Below are 22,050 nucleotides of genomic sequence, written 5' to 3'. Positions count from 1 at the left end.
TGGGTCTCTCAGTCTTTTTTGCATCCTTAGACTAGCATAGGTCCCAGCCTGTTAGATGAAATGAACTCAATAGTGATCTTGACAACAGCCCTCTGGCAAAAAAGACACCAAATGTCAGAGATAAATGCTAAATCTGTTTTTTATTAAGTGAATCAAGAATGCTTGGCTTTAGAGATAGGTGAACCTGGCTGCATTAACAAATTTAGGGCTACTCTTCTTAGCTTTCTAGTTGAATAGACAGAGGGATGTCAACCTCTAATTTGTCTTGATTATATCTCAGCAGCTACATTTAATGAGAGTGGGGACAAGAGAGCTGTCCACTTTTAAAATCAGCAAATTTTTAATCAAACAATAAAAATAGCTAAATCTTTAAAATGCTTATTTCTCTCAAGAATACTATAAGGGAACATTTGGACTTTGGGAAAGAGATTAGTGATTTGCACCGCTATCTCACTGATTTAATTTAAATGCTCTCCCAAATCAAATACATACGTGCCCAAGAGGTTACTAAGACACCCAACATGCAGAGTTCCCTATAAGTGCAGCTGATAGTGTTGACTAAAACTAAAGTTGGAAATCCAGGGCACAAATGCACAATATCAAGCAATAAAAAAAGCATCTCTTTGGCAATATTTAATTTTAAAAAGAAGAAAGAGGCAGGCAGAGACCAGGCACTGTCTGTTTTGGGGGATCAGGCATTCTGCATTTCAAAGCACGGGTCCCTGCAATATCCAGGTTACTGTGCTAGAATCTCGGCTATTATATCGCAGTTGTGAGAGGGAGGGCAAAGATGTGTTTACTCAGTGATTAGGCCCTTAGAATAAGCCTCCAGCTCCTAGAGAGACAGCTCACCACTTATTCATTTGGACCAATTCACAAAGCCTAGGAAGATTAAACATCCATGCTGAGAAGACAAGCGAATGCAGACGGTGAAAAAGAAATAAAAATTCTTTAAAAACTCTGAGATGACTTCATTATTTTTCCACAAGGAAACTTTAGGAAAGTGTTTAGTTAGAGAAAACCCACATTGACCTCTCTCTAAACCCTTAATCTTTCCTTTGTGGTGGCGCTGCTTTGTGGAAAGCCACTGGCTCGCTGTGCTCCTCTTTTCACTGGAAGCTGGGAGAAAAAAAAGGCTCTGTAGAAACAGTTTTCGTTCGAGAGACACAAACCCCTGACACTGTTAAACACAAGATGCCAGGAAAACACACTTTAAAATTCCCACTTTAAGTGGAATGTGAGAACGATGATTAAAAGAGTAGCTACAGGGAATCGTCAGGCCAGGGCACTCCCAGAGCAGCCTTAAAAGAGGAAGCTGAACAATCACAGCCTTGCTCCTCTTACATGGTAAAATTTCAATGCAAACTTTTTATTTCCTGCTACAATGACAATAAGTAAGAAGAACCTACTTTTAATGTGGGACATAAAAATCAGATCAAATTATAGGCCAAGATAAACTACAGGCTCAGACTTCTGATTCCCCTGCTGAGCTTAATTGAGCACAGGTCCAGACAGAGAGAACTGAGTTTAGCAAATCAACCAATTTAAGAGAGAAAGAGCTGCAAAGTATTCAGAAAATACATTTGTGAAGAAAGGGCATCTGGTAACCAGAAAAAGCCTAAAAAAAGTTGCATTCTTCCATTGACTATAACCTGTTTTTCCTTTAGACCATTCATAATTTGGCCCAATAACATTTATAGAGTGCCAAGTGTTAGACACTGAGAATATAAAATGCATACCACAAAATTCCCTTGCCTTACAGAACTGGGGAAGGAGAGGACGTATGGGTGAGATAAACATGCAACTGTGGTTGTGTTAAGCCTTGACTATCAATTTGTGGTCTGTTTTGGTAACAGTCTAAGATAGTCCCCAAGGCTTAAAACAGCAGAACACTCTGGTCTAATCCTAGCTCTGTCTCCTACTAGCCTTCTAACCATAAGGCAAGACAAATAGTGAAGATTCTAAATAAAGCACATTAAGTACTTATGTACTGTACTGGATCCGTAGAATCTACTAAATAAAAAGGTACTGTTATGATAAAGATTTCAGAACTATCAATACAATGTTTAAAGCAATTCCTAGGAACAGGATAGCCATGAAAACTGTCTATAGATTAAGCAGCTTTTTGGAGTTTTCCTTCTGGCAATAGAATCTGGGATGCTAATTGTGCCTTCAGTGTCAAGCATCTTCAAATCCAGAAACTAAGGGATTAGGCTGATGCTCAGAAATTACCCAGCCAACAGTGACCTATGTGACTTGACCATGGTCTACAGTGGCTACGAAATTTTAACACTTAGTGTCACAGAACTACAGAACCTTAGGATGAAAAGAAGAAGCTGGGATGTGGCTCAGCTGTAGACTGTTTATTTCCCCAGACTGAAGTTCTGAGTTCAATCCTGAGTACTGCATAAACCAGGTATGGTGTTGCAGGTCTGTAATCCTAATATGTAGAAAGTAGAGACAAGAGGAGGTAGAAGTCAAAATGATCCTCAACTACTGGCCAGGCTGGGTTATGAGACCGTGACTTAAAGAAGAAAAAGAGAAGCAGCAAGCTATATCTGAAAAGGCAGAAGAGAGCAGACATTCAGGAAGAGGAGGAATTTGCTAATAGACTACTTGAAGAGTTTGTTTTCCAGTATCATAGAACACATAATCTGTGTTCTCAGTGATGTTAATGTTTGATATGGCAAATATATGGAGAGATATTGGCTTTTTTCCAGTGTAGGAAATTAAAGTGTAAAATAATTTTCTTCGTGGAATGTGATATTTGACTTTGTTTCCCTCCAGTTTCTGAATTATTATTATTACTCTCAGAGCTCTTTTAAGTTGATGGGTAATTTATTGACATAACTGATAGAATAAAACATCTGCTTATATCTTCATTACACCAAATAATTTAATATTGCTATACTATTATTCAAAATAGAATACATATTCAAAATTTCTCAATTATTTCCAAAATGTTCTTTTGTAGATGTCTTATTTTAGTACTTGGCTTCTTAATTACTTAATATATCTCCTTACTTTGTGTGTGTGTGCCGACGCGGTGGAGGCGAGAGGACAACTCTCAGGAGTCAGTCCTTTCCTTCCACTTACTGATTCAAAGGCCTATACAAAAGTGCTCACTGAGCACCACGTTCTCATATTTCAAGACAGCTTCATGTAGGTCAGGTCAGCCTTGAACTTGCTACATAGTGGAGGAGTACTTGGGTTAAGTGTGTGTGCCGCTAGCCCAAACCATGGTGGTATTCTTGTATGTGGATGCTCACAGGCCTAATTGTGAGTTAGGTTGTAGAATATATGCACTTCTTACACATACACAAAGGAATGAGATAAATTGACCCAATATTAATTAAGTACACGGTAAAAGCAGGGGAAAGGTAATAAGGAGTCAAACTGGGTTCAAATTCCTGCTTTGCTACTTTCCAGCAGTGTGGATCTTAGAAAAATTATTTTTTCTCTTTTAGATGTCATATCTCTAAAGTCCTGACACCCACTTCTTCCCCTCTGTTAACAGTGAGGAAGTGCAATGCTTGTGCTGTTACTCTGAGCTGAGAAGCAGCAGCACAAGGAAAGCAGGGTTCACTTCAGCTTGCAGTTCTAGAGAATGCATAGAGCTCCTCATGTGGGAAGACTTGGCAGCAGGAAACAATCATCCACTACCAGAAAACTGAAGAAAATTCATGCTCAGCTCACTTTCTCTGTTTCTTCAGTCCAGGACGTTAGCCCATGGGAGTGCTGTGGTTTTTCCTCAATAACCAAATCTAAATAACACCTCCCAGGTATGCCAAGAAGCTGTGTCTTAGGTGACTCTAGACAGCAACGGCACAGACCATCTATCACAGTACATAATCTAGCAAATCAATGGCTATGAGGGCAAGTGAGTAGTTTAAACCATAAACATCAGACTAGCTGCTATATCACAATGGTGACACTGGAGCTGAAACTATGAAAGTTGACATTTAAAACTGAGTCAAGAAGAAAAATGGAACAGAAATTAAAAGAAAAATCAAAGAAGAAATTTGACAAATGACTATTGGTGCTAAATCCCAGTTTGCCAAATCCCAGAACTCTCAGGTAGTTTTTTTCAGTCATATTCAGTTATTTATTCATCAAGTATTTTTTTTGGATACTTATATGCTCTGTTTTGATTTGGGTATTAATGACAACAATTTAAACCCTCATAGAACTTAAATTTTATTATTACTCACATATTTTAAATTAAAGTATTATTAAATCATTTTTTCCCTCACTTTCCTTCCTCAAGCTCCTCCCAAATTCCTTCCCTCCAACTCTGACAATCAGCTAGGCATGGTGGTGAAGGGCTATAAGCCCAACAATTGGGAATTGAAGGGAGGAGGACTAGAGTTCAATGCCAGCCCCAACTATACAGCACGTTTAAGGTCAGCTACATGAAACCCTGTCACAAAATGCCAACAAACAACCAAGCAAGCAAGTACATAAAGATTCAAGAGCCACAGGCAGGTTATATTATGAAACAGATTTCCTTGCTTAATTTTCAAAGATGATGTCAGAAACCAATAGGCAGGAACCAAACTCTTACATGTTTCAAAAGGAAACAGCCACCTAAGATGAAGAAATGACAGAATGATGCCATCTTCTCAACCCCTAGAACAGATGTTAAAATAGCATTCTGAAATGCTAAATAAAGACAGGTGCTTTTGAATTTCACACAGGAAAGCTGCCATAGAGAAGTCAGAAAGCAGGGGAGGGATGAAGAGTAGGGGTAAAGTAAATCCAAATTTTCTTCACAAAGTAAGCTGACAAATGTTCATCAGGTGTAGATTTTCATCACTTCTCATTACTCACAGTTAATACTTAGGCCATGAATTGCCTTGGTTTAAGGCCAACATGTGACTGAAGTATTTTAAATAAAGAAATTAGGGGCTCAAATGTCTGGCTTTTAACAGCAAACTAGGTAGAGGTAGGTATGCTTCAGGGAGCATGCCCGGTTAGGGGAGGAAGCACAGAGGCAAGGAATTATGTTCAGGCCAAAATAAAGAACTTATCTCATCAGTATTATAAGATGAACACTAGGAAACAGTACCAAGGACTGGGAAAAGAACCTCTAAAAGTACTGAAGTTACAGCTCTGTGGTAGTGTCTGTGGGCATTAATGAGACCCTGACTGATACAAACACTACTTACACACCACACTCATAAGGAAGGCAGGATTTTTCTGATCTGCTATTATCTTTTGAGAGGGTTAACAATATATCTAATAAAGACTGGCCTGTTGAATAGTCAGTATAATAAGAATATGACATATATACTTTCAAAGGTAGTAACAAACATCTCCTGCCTTTGTCACAGGGGTGGGGAGAAAGGCAGAGAACTTATAGTCCATAGTCTACTTATTTCATTTATTTCAACATTCAAAGGGATGGACAAACCACAGCAGTGAAGAACTAAAGATAAATTAACAATTAATTTCTCATTAAAATATATTAATAATGTATTATTGCTGAAAATCAAAGGAATTACAATGATTTGTGTGCAAATATGTTCAGCTGATTTTAAACTACAACACCATCAGGCATTGTTTGGTAGAGAGATTTCAAAAGGTGATGTGAATTATAAAGACAAGTACAGAGAACTGTAATAACTTTTTTCAGTACAGAAAGGGTTAAGTGTTGTTGGTGGCTGCTTGTTCATTTCCCGGACACCCAGACCCAAAATAATCAGTCAGAAACTATATTAATTAAATCACTGCTTGGCCAACGACTTAAGCATATTAATAGCTAGCTGTTATATCTTAAATTAACCAATTTCTATTATTTTATATTTTACCATGAGGCTTGTGGCCTAATGGCAAGGTTCCATCCACCTGGTGGTTCATGTCTTTCTCCTCTGGCAGCTATATGGTGGCATCTCACCAACTCTGTCTAATCTCTATATATGTCTTTTCCAGCTTGGCTATATTCTGTCAAGCCATTGGCTGAAAGCAGCTTCTTTATTAACCGATGGCAATAAAGCATATTCATAACATACAGAGGGGAATCCCAGATCAGTTAAGCCTAGGTCCTCATGCATGCTAAGTAAGTGCTCTACCAAGTAAGTTGAATCCCCAGGCCTCCAGCCCCTACTCCTCCTTTTATTTTGCTTTGTAAGACAGAGCCTAACCATGTAGCTCAGGTTGGACTTGAACTCATGAATCTTCTGCCCCTGAATAGTGGGATTACAGATGTCCACCAAAGCACCTGGCACACTATAACTCTTAGTCACACACTTAATATTCATGGTAGAGACTGTTAGTAGGGCCTAAATGTTTCCATCTTAGGGAAGAATCTCTTGTTTTCGTTTGTTTGTTGTTTGAAAGTAAATCAATGACTGATAATGAAATAGTTAAGTTTTCCTTATTTTTTTAGCACATGGTTCTTTAAACTCGAGACAATTCCAGCAGAAGTGTTAGCTGGTGTTCCAGCAGTCATCCCGAATGATGACATAACCTGAACCTTGGTAGTAAAGGAAGATAAAGAACTGAGTTTCAAATTCTGTCATGTGCCACACCAGAACCAAACAGAAGACCTGTAGACTTAGAGAAAGAGAAATACAAATGCTATTTTGTTATTAACGTTTATCTTTCAGTTACAAATAACAAAGGCCTATCAAAATTTTTTACCTACTTAAGTCATTGAGGAAAATGACCAGTCTATAGAGCTATATTATTAATCCATGAAATATGAGACAAGTTACACATATTTGGGTTAGTTCTTTGTCTAGCAGAAAGACTCAAAATATGCTAGTGTGTGTTTTACACTTAGGGAATGGGCTGACTGTTCATTTAGGAAGCTCCACTGTATAGCTAGTTAGTAAAAAGGAGTCCACTCTTAGAAGATCAGGTAGGAACATAAAAGAAAGCATGGAGGTTATTGCTTGGGATGACTTGAGCATTTATTCCCAAGCAATGAAAATTTTCTTACTAGCATCTGAGCCAGTCAATTTATCCAGAGAAGACTGCCCACTGGGGTTTGGAATAATAACAGTGAAGTGTGTATCTAAGAAAATGCCAAGGGTGCTGGATTTACACTTCAGAATCAGTAGGTGAATCAGTTCTCTTTCTTTTGAACATTTTTCATCTATTTACCTACCAATTATGCACAATTTTAATTTTTAGAAAATAAAACAGCCACAACAAACACGCTATCATGCTCCTTGTTTTTTTTTTCACTTATTGTATTTTGAACATCCTCCTACATCAATATGTATGAATGAGCTTTATTCAATATTTCACTATAGGAATGTAAAATTAGTTTTTAATTGATGGGCATTTCAGATATTTTCATTTTTTGCTATTCAAGTATTGCTATAATAAGCATTTTTAAACTTCTTTTTTTGGTAAGTATATGCATCAAAATATTTGAGAAAATGACATAGTAGAATGATTTTAACCTGTTTCTTACACTATTCAAATATGAAAAAAATATCTTTTCATATTTTATAGGTTATCTCTTTTATCTTCTGTAAAATGCCTTTGATTTATAATGCTCGTCTATACTACAATTTTCTTTTGTTTAATTTTTTGATTTCTTCAAAAGTATACATTTCAAAGAAATCAGCAATTTGTGGCTATTTTAAGATACACGTACATGGAGCGACATAGAACAGAACAGGTTGTTAAATTTAGAGCCAGAAAGTTTGTGAACTACATGGCACTATACCGTACCATGGTTTTAAATCGAACATATAAAAACACACAGAGATCTCTCTGTCTCTGTCTCCTCCCCTACAAACTGCTACTACATCACACATTCCTGTGTTATAGCTCTGAAAGTGATACCCTCCTCTTCAAAACCTTCCAAAAACTAACCACTGCTTAACAACAGTAACAGCAGTAAAGAAAGTTTTTTGCTGGTGTTCATGAATTCCATGACCTATCTACCTAAACATGTCTTAGCCCTACTGCTCTGTTACTTCTACCTATGACTAATTAAACAAGTCAAAACATCTTCACTAACATCGCAATAGGACAATTTGCCCATTATTTAAGAAACAGATTCATAATATAAAGGTAGGATCTTTACCAAAATATTTTCAGCCTGAAATTCAAAGAAAATAAAAGGATGGTATATACATTAGTTTTAAATCTAAATCTGCCTGATATCTTTAATGTCTACCTACTAAAAGCAAACTACTAAATCAAAGATGGTGAAATCAAATAAACTAGGAAGAAAGCTTTAAACAAGCATGTCATAAAGCTAATGTAGTTTTGACTAATTTAAACACTAACTATAATATGAGCAATGTGATAACTAAGTAGAAAAAAATAATGCATATTCTAAATGGTGCTAACACTCTGTTTAGTAAAAACACCTAATTATAGAACAGCATATTTAGCTGGTAGGGCTGTGTTTATGTGAAACATGCTAGCTTTTGTGTTTGTTTTTATCTTCTGCTTATTTTTTAAAAATTAAAGTCTCATGTACGTAAGACAATTTTTTAATTTAATTTACTATGTATTTTAGTAAGATCCTGAACTCCTAATCTCCCTGTCTCCACCTCCCAAGAACTAGGATTACAGACATGCACTACAGTGCCAGAACTTAAACATGAAAACCTCCCCCACCACAACTGAATTCATGAAGGAAAATTGGATCTTGTCAAAGGTCTTTTCTATATATAATGAGATGATCATGCATTTTAATCCTTCAGTACATTTATTAGAAAATTACATAAATCTATTTATGTATGTTGAACCATCCCTCATCTCTGGAATGAAGCCTACTTGATCAGGGTGGATGATCTTTTTGATATGTTGTTGTATTTGGTTTGCAAGTTTTTATTGAATATTTTTGCATCTACGTTCATAAGAACAATTTCTATAACTCTCTTTGTTGGGTCTTTATGTGGTTTGGGTATCAGGGTAACTGTGGCCTCATAAAACAAATACAACAATGCTGCTTCCGTTTCTATCTTGTGTAATAATTTGAGGAGTATTGTTATCAATTCTTTTTTTTTTGAAAATCTGGTAGAATTCTGCGCTAAAACCGTCTGGCTCTGGTCTTTTAGTTCACGGACTTTTCATTACTATTTCTTTGTCACTAAGGGTTATAGGTGTGTTTAAATTGTTTATCTGATCTTCATTTAACTTTGGTAAGTGATAAGTATTAAAAATTACGCATTTATTTTAGATTTTCCAATTTAGTGGAACACAAGTTTTTAAACTATTTTAAAACATAACAAGTGTCTCTTGTTATGTCTTCCTTTTGTTGTTAAGTTTGTTAGTGTAGATATTCTCTCTCCACCTTTTAGTTAACTTGAAAAAGGATTGTCAATATTTTTGATTTTCTTTATTTCACTGGTTCTTTGTATTTTTGTTTCGACTTTTATTGATTTTAGCCCTGAGTTTGAAAATTTCTTGCTTCCTACTCCTTGTGCATGTGATTTCTTCTTTTTATTCTAAAACTTTCAATTGTGCTATTAAGTTACTAGTATGAGACCTCATTTTTTTTTTCTTTTTACAAATACTTTCAATGAACTTGCCTTTAGAACCACATTCATCATGGCCTGCAATCCAATATGTAGGTCCAGCTAGCCTTGAGCTCAAAGAGATCTGCCTGCTTCTGCCTTTGCCTCTGGAGTGCTGGGATTGATAGCGTGTGCCACCATGCCAGCAAACAATTTTTGGTGTGTGTGTCGCCTGTCCATGTATTTTTATTTATATACACACACACATATGCTTATAGAAGCCAGAGTCGGTGTCTTCTATATGGCTGGTGTCAATGTCAATCACTCCCCACCTTAATTCTTAGGATACAGATTCTCACTTACCCTGGAGCTCACTGACTCAGTAAGGCTAACTGTCTAATGAGCTCCGGGGATCTACCTGTTACCATCTGCTCATGGCTGGGATAACAGATGTGCACTGTAGTGCCTAGTTTTTCTGTCGGTGCCTGAGATGAGACCTCAGTTCCCAATACTTTTGCAGCAAGAACTTAATAACATCTTTTCAGCCTTTATACAGGTTTATAAATTCTTAAACCATCTCTTTTTAAAAGTAAGCATATTTAATAGTTGTTATTTCTAGGTTCATAATTACATAGTAATTTTTATTTCTAATTAAAATGAATATTATTATATATACCAAAAGCATTTATATAATGAGAAAATAATTTTTTCTAAAAAGTTATATTAGCATTATAAGTGTGTAGGATGTTATCTTCTCATTTAAAATTGACATCTAGAACACCGTCTGCCTTCAAAAAAGTCAATAGTAATTTAAAAAGTACAACAGAAAAAACCCTAAAAAAATAGGCAGACTAGACATATTTTTCAAAGCATTAAGAAGTCCGTTAGCTTGGTTTTCTCACAATGGGATGTGAAAGACTCACTAACTAAAGCTGTAATTTCATATCTGGGCAGAATTAATTTTTCTTAAACAGTACTTATTAATGATGTCATTTAGATTTCTTTCAGACTGAGGAAGTAGAAATGGTAGCACCTAAAGATTAGTTAATTTTTAAAATTAAATATAATAAAAAGACCCTGTTTATGGGAAATATTCAACTTGAGATTGGGTTTTCACAGGAGCTTCTCAAAGCCCTGAAGTTACTTTCAGAGATATTTCAGAGTCAATGAGAAAATTGGTTTGTTATTGTATAAACTTTTTTCAAATTTATCACAAACTGCTTAATCATGGCCCTAAGTAGTTATCCAATTAATTCTCAAGCCACCACAAAAAGCAGATATGGCCACCATCTTCATTCTGCGGCTCTTCAGTTTAGAGGCAGGCTCAAATCTGTTCTTTGGGTCAATAGAACTACACTAGAGGTGAAAACAGGGACTTGAGCACTGGGTTCCTTAAATGAGGAATAATATTTAGAAAAAGTCCTAGGTGTGAAGTCAGATTTAGAGGCTTGCAACAATATCACTGGTATCAAAGCCCACTCTCTCAGGGGAAAGCCTGGGAAAGACACAATCATTCACTTGTGAGATAACTCTGGCAGGGGTTTGACTGCTGTCTCCAGACATTCTTCAGGGTACACTTTCTAGTATAAGAAAACTCATCAGGGGCAGCAGCAGGAAAGAAAGCAAGTTATCAGGAGAATTATCAAAAACTCTCAAAAAATTAAGGAGCAGTCAGTGGTAAGTCTTTGGAAAACTCAGTCCATTGATCTTCCCAGTTTTATACCTGCAATGTAACTCTAACTTGGACTTTGTTTAATTTTTGTCCAAGTAACATCAAGGTGGTTATACTTTCCTCATTTTCATCTTCTATTGGCATATCTTTTTGTTGTTTTTTTTTTTTTTTTAATAAGACAGGGTTTCTCTGTGTAGCCCTGGCTCTCTGGAACTCACGCTATAGATCAAGTTGTCCTGGAACTCATAGGATTAAAAGTATGATGTACCACCTGGTTGGCGTAACTTTCCAGAATATTGTCATTTGCCCAAGTATTCTTATTCTAAGATTCTCATCAGAGCTGGGTATACTGCCACATGACCTCAATCTCAGCTAAAGTAGGAGGCTCTCAAGTGTGAGACCTGAGTGGGTTACAATGTGAGTTTCCCATTTCACTACCTCTTAAGAATCAGAATAGATATATCTCCTCTTATTTGTAGACAAGATAACTGTTCTCATTGCTTCTATGTTACATTGTACTATGCGGATCTGTTAATATTGCCTTATTTTACTGGCTAAACTCTGAATTGTCAGAATAAGGAAATCTCTGTATACCACACGCTAAGTAAACATGCGATAAATATTTATAACTCTTAACTGAATGACTATCCTTTATAGTAAGGAGCAAGAAAGATTATATATAAAGCTGATGAAAGTGTTATCAAAAGTCAGAAGTATGTAAGAACCCATAATATGCTGGATCTGCTTTAGCCAGTACTAAAGACTTCAGGAACAGACAGAGGAACCGTGAACACTCTCTCCGACAAGTGCTCTCAAATGAAATCAGCTGGAAGCAGTTTTCATTAAGATGGATTGAATGTGGCATCGTGAGAAACACTTTATCAAATGTAGTGTTTTACTTAGTGATTAACTATATACCAGTTGATGAAGCTCCCTAAATCCTTTGTAATCCCACCACTCCAATAAACATTTAATGAGTATATAAGTTCAGAAAGCCTAGTAGAGGATTTAAACCTTCAATCTTGTTTTTATTTACTCTTGGAACTCAATTTCTCGATTCTAGTGAAGAAAGCTGGTGCTTGAGGCTCATCTGTTGCCCTGGTAAAATTAATGTGCCTTCTAAAGTTTAAATTAAACATGATATTTAAGATGAAAGAAATTTAGGCAAAGTGCTACAGTAACTAACAGTCACACTTGCTTTAAAATGTCTGAACACTGGCAAATTGTTTTCTTAAAATCATTTTTTAATTAAAATAAGTGATTTGTGCTAACTTGGAGATGTGGAACCTGGAAACAGACGGACTTTCATACTACGTCCTACAATGCAGTGGACAGCAGACGTGCATGTGTGCTGGAGCCCAAACCCTACCTGCTTGTGGTGGAGCGCATGAATGCTCACTTCACTTCTATTATCTACTACTGTTATAACTCTGGAGGTCAGAGCATTTATGAGTTTCCTTGTCTCTACAATGGGAATAGATAGTCTAAGTGTCCCTATCTCACTAATTATAGGGTTCAGGAGAATGATTTGGTAGTCACATTTTATCATATAAATATGAAGCAGTATTACGATTCCTGGACTTTACTCAATAGGACATGCTGGTATATACTGGAGCTCTTAGCACTTGGGAGGTGGAGGCAGGAGGACATAGAGTTCAAAACAAGTCTCAGTTTCCTGTCATCCCAAGAAATAGTGGAAAAAACCTTGATGACTGTAGAAAGTATACTGACTTAGATGATTTTCAACAATCTGACCACCATGTGGTTTTTCTTTACCTCATAAAAATATTATAAACTATCCATTAACTACAAATTGGAAAAGGAAAGTGAATGAAGAAAAACGACCTGGTTGAGGAAAGAGTAAAGACAATTTAGCAGTCCTAAGAGGTGAGTAAATTTTGATAGGATTCTAATAAACAAAACATGTAAGTATATGTTTCAGCAGTTTGCCACTGCTAAAACACCTAGACACTAATATGAGCATATGATCAATTGTTTCATTAGAAATATCCAGGAGTTAATAAACAAGAGCTTATATTCCTTTGGAGATTATCAGTCTGAATAAATCTCCATGACAATTTAATAAAAGTTCTTTTGTTGGCATTAAAATACCATATTTAAGCATCTGCATTTAAAGCTGTAACATGTGAGGTATACATAGAAACTTTTGAAATGAAATTGAGGAAGCATCTATGTTTGGAATTATTATTAGTCTTATTTTAAGTAATAATCATATTGTGGTTAAGTAGGAGATTTCACTGTTTTGCAAAATTAATTTGTTTTGCAAATTATTAGGGGTAATAATTTGGTTTGAAATGGTCTCATCGAAACCTAACAAACATATAAGATATTCTAATGTTTCTGTAAAGTTTAAATTTTTAACTCTAAAAGCTTAGTTGCTACAAACATTAAAAGGAAGCATGAAATTTTAATTATTTGTTGATTAAAAATAATGTTTTGTATGTATGTATGGGCTGGGGAATCAAAACCAGGACCTCACATATGCTAAGCACAAACTCTACCAGTAAGTTACATCCTAGTTCTAAATAATGTTTAGATTATTTAAACATTTTAATTATTTTCTGTTCCAGTTAATATTTTCCAGTCTGAATCTGAGTAATAAAATAAAAATTAATCATAAAAATGTACTGATTGAACCTGGGGATGTGGCTGTGCAAATGAGTTTGATTCCTGGCACCATGTGAAAACACTGGGCACTCAGATAGTCTGGAGTTCCTGTGACAGAAAAGCAGAGAGACGGCCCTCTGGATTATCTCTTTGTCCCGAGTATCCCTATATGTAGTATCACACATAGTGCCTAAGCACTGGTAATTCAGCGTTATCTTGTTAGAAGCTTGGCTGTCATCACACTTCAGTGCTTGTCTTCAAGTAAGCCTCATTATATTTCATTATGACCCTTAAAGAGAAAAGTAAAGATGCTGCTTGTACAAATGTGCTGTGAAGTGTGGAAAGGTGAACACATAAAAATATTTTGAGAGAGAAAAACCTACATTTATCTAACTGTTGTTGGAGAATATTGCTGTAATTGTTTTATTTTGTCATTAGCTGAAATGCATCTAGTATGAGTGCTGGGAACCAAACTCTACTCTGCAAGAGCAGTATACACTAAGTGTGGAGCTATCTCTCAAATCCTACTTAGCTGTCTTAATCTCTTAGTATCCTCAAGTTATTTATAAGTTATAATTAAACGGAAGTGGGAGAAACAGGTTTAAGGCCTGGGCCACAAAAGTACATTGAGGGCAGTTTGTAATTCAGTGAGATCCTTCAAGTTAAAAGTTAAAGGGACGGGTGTTGCTGGGGCTACAGCTCAGTCGAACTCTTGTTTACCATACAGGAAGTATGGCTCAATTCATAGTATAGCAAAATCAAACTAAAAAACTCATACCCTCTAGCCACAATTAAAAACTCGAAGGCAAAACAAGACCAGTACCTTTCTGTCCCCCAAATACCTGCCCCATCATAGAACTGAATGAATAAATAGATATTGTGTAAAGTGATTGGGATAGAAGTATGGCAGCATTGCTTGACTTCTTTCTGATTTTGGAATATTTGTATAGTTTTTTGAATATAGTATTTGAATTGTCCCTAATTCAAATACTGGAAATTCACAGCTTCTGAGGATCATGTGGCTGCAACAGTTTTGTACTTTGGAGTAATCTAGACTATGTTTTCTAGGTTAGGGATGCTGAATCTGCACACTTGGTCCTATGAGGTTCCGTCATGCACTGGGGGCTTAGAATGCAGTTTTACAGGTAAATTTAGACTACTTACAGGAATAAGCATTCTGGGAATGACTGAAGACAAATTTCTATCATATAACTGAAAACAATATAAACATATAGTTCCTTGTAAATATGTCCACCAACCCTCGTAAGTCCTTCTGCAAAGGCTACAGGTGATATTAATATAATGTACCAATGGATATGGGCATCTTGGTGAAGATTAGGTTGGTAGATGAATGGAAAAATCAAGACTTCAATCTCAACACTGTAAGAAAGAGGAAACACTGCCTCACACCAAGTGGTAAACAATACAGTACAATCTTAATCAGAATCTGGAAGGCTGGACTTACGTCTCGGGCTTTCACATAGAAGGCCTCTTGGAAAGCAGCTTCTAATGAGCCAATAAAAAATACAGGATGGCAGTCACCATATCTACAGGAAAAATTATGAATATTAATGAAGAAATGTTTGAAATTCATACCAAAGCCTCACACAAACTGAATCAATGACTGGTAAGCAAATGTTGCGGCTAGTATCTAGAACAAACCAAATATTAAATAACTTCTTTTAATGCCTGAATGAGATATGTAAATTTTAAAAATTCTTCTTGGTCTGTACCAATATATTAGAACACTGGAATTTTTAGCAGGAAGTTAACAGGTTTAATAAATATCATGAATCTATATCACAAGAAGTACTTCTTGGCTACTTAATTTCATCAGATTTTGGAGTTACAATAACTTTTTCTCATTTTAGTTCATTCATTTATTTGGGAATTCTACCAATTGAAAATTGATTATTATAAAGTTTCCATATTATAGTATTGCCAGAAAAAATAACACTAAAAGAGGAATATCATTTATGTCAAATTGAAAATTAAATAGTAAGAAGTCTCTTAAAACACCTCAATAGACTCCAAAATATATAAAGAACTTACTAAAACTCTTAAAAGAAACGCTAAATAATCCAAAAACAAAAATTAAAAGAAAAATTCACTTACATTTAAATTTTAATTATCTCTGAATTCAGTATTGTGTAAGTGATTTTTGTTTCCCCTAGGATATACTAAAAACTAGTATGATATATCCTAGTCCTTTGAGAAACATAAGTCAGTAGAGGAGTGACCCATCTATTAAACGGAATACATTTCTGCATGGCCACAAATGGTTTATTAGTTACACCACATTGAATAGCATGTATTCCTCTATCAATACTGTGTGATTGATAAATAGATCCTTTGAATACTCTAATTTATTATTTAAAATTAAAATTGCACCAAAAAAATCACAGTAATAAAAGAGAACATCAATTTTATAGTTAATGTCCTAACCCTACCTTGAGGAAAACTCTGCTGTAAACTGTGATAAGGCATCTCCTCCATTCTCTGCGTTTTCTGGCACTAAAAACAAACAAAAGAAAAACAAAAACAAAAAAACAAAACAAATAGACACAAAAAACAAACCACATAACATCTAATCCCACATATAAGAAATATATTTAATCAATAAAGAGGAAATAAAATTAAGTGTAGCTTCTGTGATATATCTGGTGGGATATTTTAACACACATCAGACAATTTTGTCAAGCAGAATAAAAAGAATCTTTTTTAAAAAATCTCAGTGAATAGATACAGTTCTGTTAAGCATCTAAATTATGTGTCATCATCAATTAGGATTTTAATGTTTTCTTGAAATAGATACCTTGTGATTAAATTAAATAAATATTTGAAAATATTTTAGAGGAACTAATTGGAAAATTGCCAACTTTATGTAACTATCAATTCTGTCAAAAGGAACCCCTATATTTTTTTTTTGTTTTGTTTTGTTTTTGGTTTTTAGAGACAGGGTTTCTCTGTAGCTTTGGTGCCTGTCCCGGAACTAGCTCTTGTAGACCAGGCTGGCCTCGAACTCACAGAGATCGTCTGCCTCTGCCTCCCGAGTGCTGGGATTAAAGGCGTGCGCCACCACCGCCCGGCAGGAACCCCTAATTTTACAGAATGAATAGGGTACCTAAGAAGTCATTTTGCATATAGCATCCTTTATTATTCTCTATCATATATCTCAAAAGCGAAAATGAGAAAGGAGGCACATATATTCTACTTTTTTCCTTCTTCAAATAGATACCAACAATGAATAAAAAGGTATTGTTAGTATTCTTCACACTGACGTCGCTGACAAGTGGGAAACAAGTACTAGCAACAGAAAGTACAGGTGTTTGCCAATCCACTTTTAAGGTAAAAGTCAACAGAATCGGAACTAATACACTGAAACATTTTACTACACATACTTTTGGACATTCTTACTAGTGTGTTGGAAATCTGGAAACCAAAACTCAAGACTATGGTTCTAATAAAGCATGTCTACCTCTTACATCTCACCTCTCTAAACTAAAGGTCAGGAAGGGATTTTAAATCCCTGTTGTTGCTAAGTTTAGATCTAAAAGGGAGAATTGCAATGATGGTTCCAAAAAGTTACAAATACTCACTCATTGGAGATTTTCTCAGGGCAGAGGATGGCATGCCAAATACTTCTCCATCATCCACTCCAAATTCTGAAGCATCTTCAAAGTCATCTCCATCACTATCACTAACCATATGAACATCCGTGCTTTGCTATTTAAGAAAAGTCCTGGTTAGATTCACATTGCCTCAACATATCAAATTATAAAGTTACATTACTGTAGTAAGATAAAAACTTTAATAAGAAATCATTTCTTAGTGTTAAATTTAATATTCTCCATTTTAAAGCTCACAAATATTACTAAACTTGTTATGAAACCTGCAGTCCAAACATCGGAGACTGACAAAATGAAGGGGAGTTATAAGCTCACCAAGGACAGAGATTCTTGTGATAGCTCTAGTGTGCAGTATGCAAGTAAGTGCCCCCAAATTAGGAAACAGATACAACTAGAAAAGTCAAGAGACAAATGGAAGCCACAAGTCTCTCAAAAAGCTCACACTGTCTATATCTGGCAAGAAGGAACGCGATCGCATTCAAACTTGTCATTGTCTTACTGCAGTAACTCACAGTAAGTCAGACATCAGTGAGTTATACTCACAGTGACGTTCGGAGATACATAAAACACAAATCTATGAAATTCCATTGTAGTATCATACTAGAAACAAACTATAATAGCATGTTTTCATTCAATAAGCTTGTATTGAGAATTTACTATGTGGTTGGTGCCGATAAACTTACCCTACTTATTCTTTATTACCAACATGGTGACATTTAGGTATTAAAAAATACCAGTTTCAAAATACAAATTTGACCTCTATTCCCTAGATTAAGAGAGTATTATAAAATGTTAAGATTTAAAACATTTGAACTGGGTTATGAGTACCAATAAGTGTTCAAGCCTTGGCTGAGATGAGGGTCCAAACAAAATATCTGGCTAAATGGCAATCCTATGTACAACAAATGGCCCATAAACACTACTTTGTAAATGAATTATTTTTTCAAGGAGTGTTTCTTTGTGTAACAGTCTTGGCTGCCCTGGAACTCACTTTGTAGACCAGGCTGATCTCAAACTTAGAGATTCACCGGCCTCAATCTCCTCAGTATTGGTATTAAAGGTGTGCACCACCACACCTGGAAGAAAATGATTTTTTTTACTTTCTAAAATATGGTTCTATGTACATAAGTCATAAAAACATAGAAACTATTTGACCAAGTCTGTGTAGAAGAGCATAACTTAAAAATAATTATTTAACAGAAAAAAAGAGTAGATTTATTTTTCAGTGTTGTGTGTGTGTGTGTGTTCATGTATGTGCGTGGAGGTCAGAGAACAAATTTTAGGTGTGAGGCCTCCTTCCACTGTGTGGGTTCCAGACATCAAACTCAGGTCATCATGTGTGGCAGCAAGCATGTTTGTCCACTGTATAATGCTGCCACCCTGCCTCTTCCTCTTTGCATCCATTTGATAGCTGGGTACTGCTGAAACATCTTAGGACTCTATTATGTATTATAAAAGCCTTAGTTTTACATATAATTCTAATCTTAACATTAGAATTTTGTTCTACAGAGTCAAGATATCCTCCTGGTTTAAATATTCCACATTTTAAAAAAAATTCAAAACCTTTCCTCACTTCAAAAAATCTTATTCATTTACTTTTTATCTATTTACTTGTGTGTATGCACATGCATGTGCTTTGGTGCACATGTGGAGGTCATAGAACAAACTGGAAGTACCTCCCTCTACCCTGTGGGTTCTATACATAGAATCCAAGTTCTCAGACTTGGTTTCAAGAGCCTGTATCCTCTGACCCTCTTGCCCACTGAAAAGCTATGTCAGGGTTCCTCATCAAAAAAATACACTAAGATGAACACCTAGTGTAAGATCAGCAGTTCTCAACCTCTGAGTTGCGACCCCTTTGGAGAGGGTCAAATGACCCTTTTACGGGGGTCACCTAAGACCATCTGCATATCATATATTTACATTATGTTTCATAACAATAGTAAAATTACAGTTACAAAGCAATAACAAAAATAATTTCATGATTGGAGCTTGCCACATAAGGAGCTGTATTAGAAGGTAGCAGCATTAGGAAGTCTGAGAACATCTGTATAAGATTCAGTCAACTATCTGTAACACGATGGTGCCGTTAACTCAGAGGCCTGAAGAGCAAGGGCTCAATATCTGTACAATTCACTGCATGTTTCTTTCCAGTGTCTAGTCAGGTTCACATGCAAGTGGAAAGACACCAAGAACCACACTGAAAACCTCACAATTTCCACCGACTAGGCTACCATCTTAGTATCCACTGAGTCTTGCTTAGTAGTATTTAACACTTCCAGAGCGACAGAGAAAGAATGGAGGTTGAGAAACACTGGGCAGAAAAATGGGGGTAGAGAATATCCCATATATACTATTCCTCTCTCTCTCTCCCTCTTCCTCCCTCTCCACGCCCTACCCCCCTCTTCTTTCTCTTGTTGCCCTGTATCCACAATGTTTCTCCAAACAGAGTTTTCAAATACTACACTTCCTATAACAACAGAGCCTCACTTCATAAACAATGATTTTAACTTTCTCTATGACACGGTACTTAGCTTTTATACAAAGCACGAAATTCCCTTAGAATCTCAGAAAATAAAATCGTACAACTACAACCTCTTCGAATAGAGGTATCTAAAAGCCAATTTTATTAAAAAATATATTTCGAATATGAATTATTGAAGTATCTGCAAGAATGAGCTACTTAATTATGTATAAGGAACTACCAATCTCTCCACATTTTCTTAGCAGCTACCTAACAGGTTAGGAAAAGCTTTTTTTATAAAAATGAGATAAACAATCTTTTCCCCATTAATGTTTGTTGATAAGAATAGATAATCTTTTGGTATCCATTATGGTTGCACTAAAATCCTTTGAATCTTGAGAATCACTGAATTGATTTTTGAGCCAGTTAAGAAAACCTGATACTCTGTTTGGCTGCTCCGATCATTTGTTCATTTTGCAAATCCCCACTTTTAAATCTGGACTTATTTAAAAGATAATAGGCTATGATCTTCCAGCAGCACTGTATGATTTATGCAGACAATTATGATGCTGACCGCTAAGTTTTATAACACATACATTATAAGACAAGTACCTGGATCAAGAAAAACCTCCTGGAGGAGATGATAGTAAAATAGTTTGAAATAAAAATTGAGAACTAATGCTTATCATTAAAACAAAAAGAACTGGATCTGCTGTTCCTTTTGGCAGACAAGTATGAACCACCTATGTGATATAGACAGCAAAGCTCCATACAGTGCATATCCTTAATCTGACCTTGAATACAGATTTCACTGCTGCAGAATCTATTTGGGAACAATGGTGTTAAAATACATGGGGAAAATCTCAAACAAATAACTGGGTATTTAAAAATATAGAATTCAGGAACCCAAATTGAATTATCAGTTGTACAGCAGAAATTAGATTTAAGGCCTACTTCATGAGCTGGAACTCATGTATGATACTGCTTGAGTGGCCAAGACCCTAGGACCAAATAGGCCATTGCCCTAGGGGAAAATTAAATACCATTGTTCTGCTAAAGAAACACCATAATAAAATAATAAAATGACTCCTAAAAACATTCTGCTACACCTATAGATCAGTGTTTCACTCAGTCATCATCAGAGAAGCTTCATTTTGCAGTGGATGGGAATTAAAACAGAGATCGACAAATGGACAATGTACAGAGAGGGAGAGCCCCTGGAACACTGTTATAAATGGGATGTCTTCATCAAACCCTCCCCTCTGTAATGAGGAATCTACTCCAGAGAGGACATGGAAGAATAGAGAGTAGAAAACAAAGAGGTGACAGATGATTCCAAAGGAAACAGTGTCCTTCAGGTGCAACAGGACTTCTGGACAAACGCATTCACAGAGACTTAGGCAGCATGCACAGTGTCTGAACATGGTCAAGCCAGGAAGCGTCTCAGCGCTGTGGCGGGTAAATGGACATAGGCTCTCACTCCAACTAAGATGCTATCTGCAACTGAAACTCACTTGAAAAGAAAAAAAAATTTGGTTTCTCCAATAGAACCTCACTGGGTGTATTAACCACACTTCAGGGTAAGCCTCATAGCCAGCAGCAGACGGCTAACACAAAACGAATTTGATGGTATTTTTGTAAAGTTTTCATCTCAAATTACTTTGTTTGGGAATCTCTTACTTATTATTCTTTGTTTATATATTCTGTCTTCCATTTTCATGAGTTTCTATCTCAGGTTTTGTGTGTGTGTGTGTGTGTGTGTGTGTGTGTGTGTGTGTGTGTGTGTGTGTGTGTGTTTCTTATTTTTGTTTTACTGGGTTATTGTTTGTTTGCCTGCTTGTTTGCTTGTTTTTTAAAGAGAGAGAGAGAGAAAGGAAGAGTGCGGAGTTTAGTGAGTGGGAAAGATCAAGGAATAACTTGAGAAGGGTAACAATTTAGAATATGGGAAATTTAAAAAAAAAACTTATTTGAAATTAAAATAATTACATCATTTTCCCCATTCCCATTCTTTCCTCTAACTTTTCCTATCTATCTCTTCCCTGGCTTTTTTTCTCTCTTTCTCTCTTCCTCTCTCCCTCCTTTCCTCCCTCCCAGGCCTCTCTTTCTTTACTTGTTGTTACACACACACACACACACACACACACACACACACACACACACACACACACACACGTACATAAATAAATCTGAGCAGTCAACATAACTTTCCAGGCACATATTCGGCAACCA

The 22,050-nt window shown here is 35.9% G+C and overlaps 1 protein-coding gene across 1 annotated transcript in view; it reads right to left on the bottom strand.

Annotated features, from left to right (window-relative positions):
• Nucleotides 1-22,050, bottom strand: part of Faf1 (Fas associated factor 1) — a 288,528-nt gene that overhangs the window by 88,909 nt on the left and 177,569 nt on the right. Inside the window, exons 10-12 of the mRNA XM_005353630.2 lie at nt 17,328-17,454; nt 16,179-16,242; nt 15,194-15,275 (exon numbers count right to left, since the gene is read on the bottom strand). Of these exons, the coding sequence (XP_005353687.1) occupies nt 15,194-15,275; nt 16,179-16,242; nt 17,328-17,454 (273 nt within the window). The remainder of the gene's footprint in view (nt 1-15,193; nt 15,276-16,178; nt 16,243-17,327; nt 17,455-22,050) is intronic.

This window comes from Microtus ochrogaster, chromosome 10 (genome assembly GCF_000317375.1).
Source record: "Microtus ochrogaster isolate Prairie Vole_2 chromosome 10, MicOch1.0, whole genome shotgun sequence".
Lineage (NCBI taxonomy): Eukaryota > Metazoa > Chordata > Mammalia > Rodentia > Cricetidae > Microtus > Microtus ochrogaster.
This window is presented reverse-complemented; position numbering and strand designations above follow the sequence as displayed.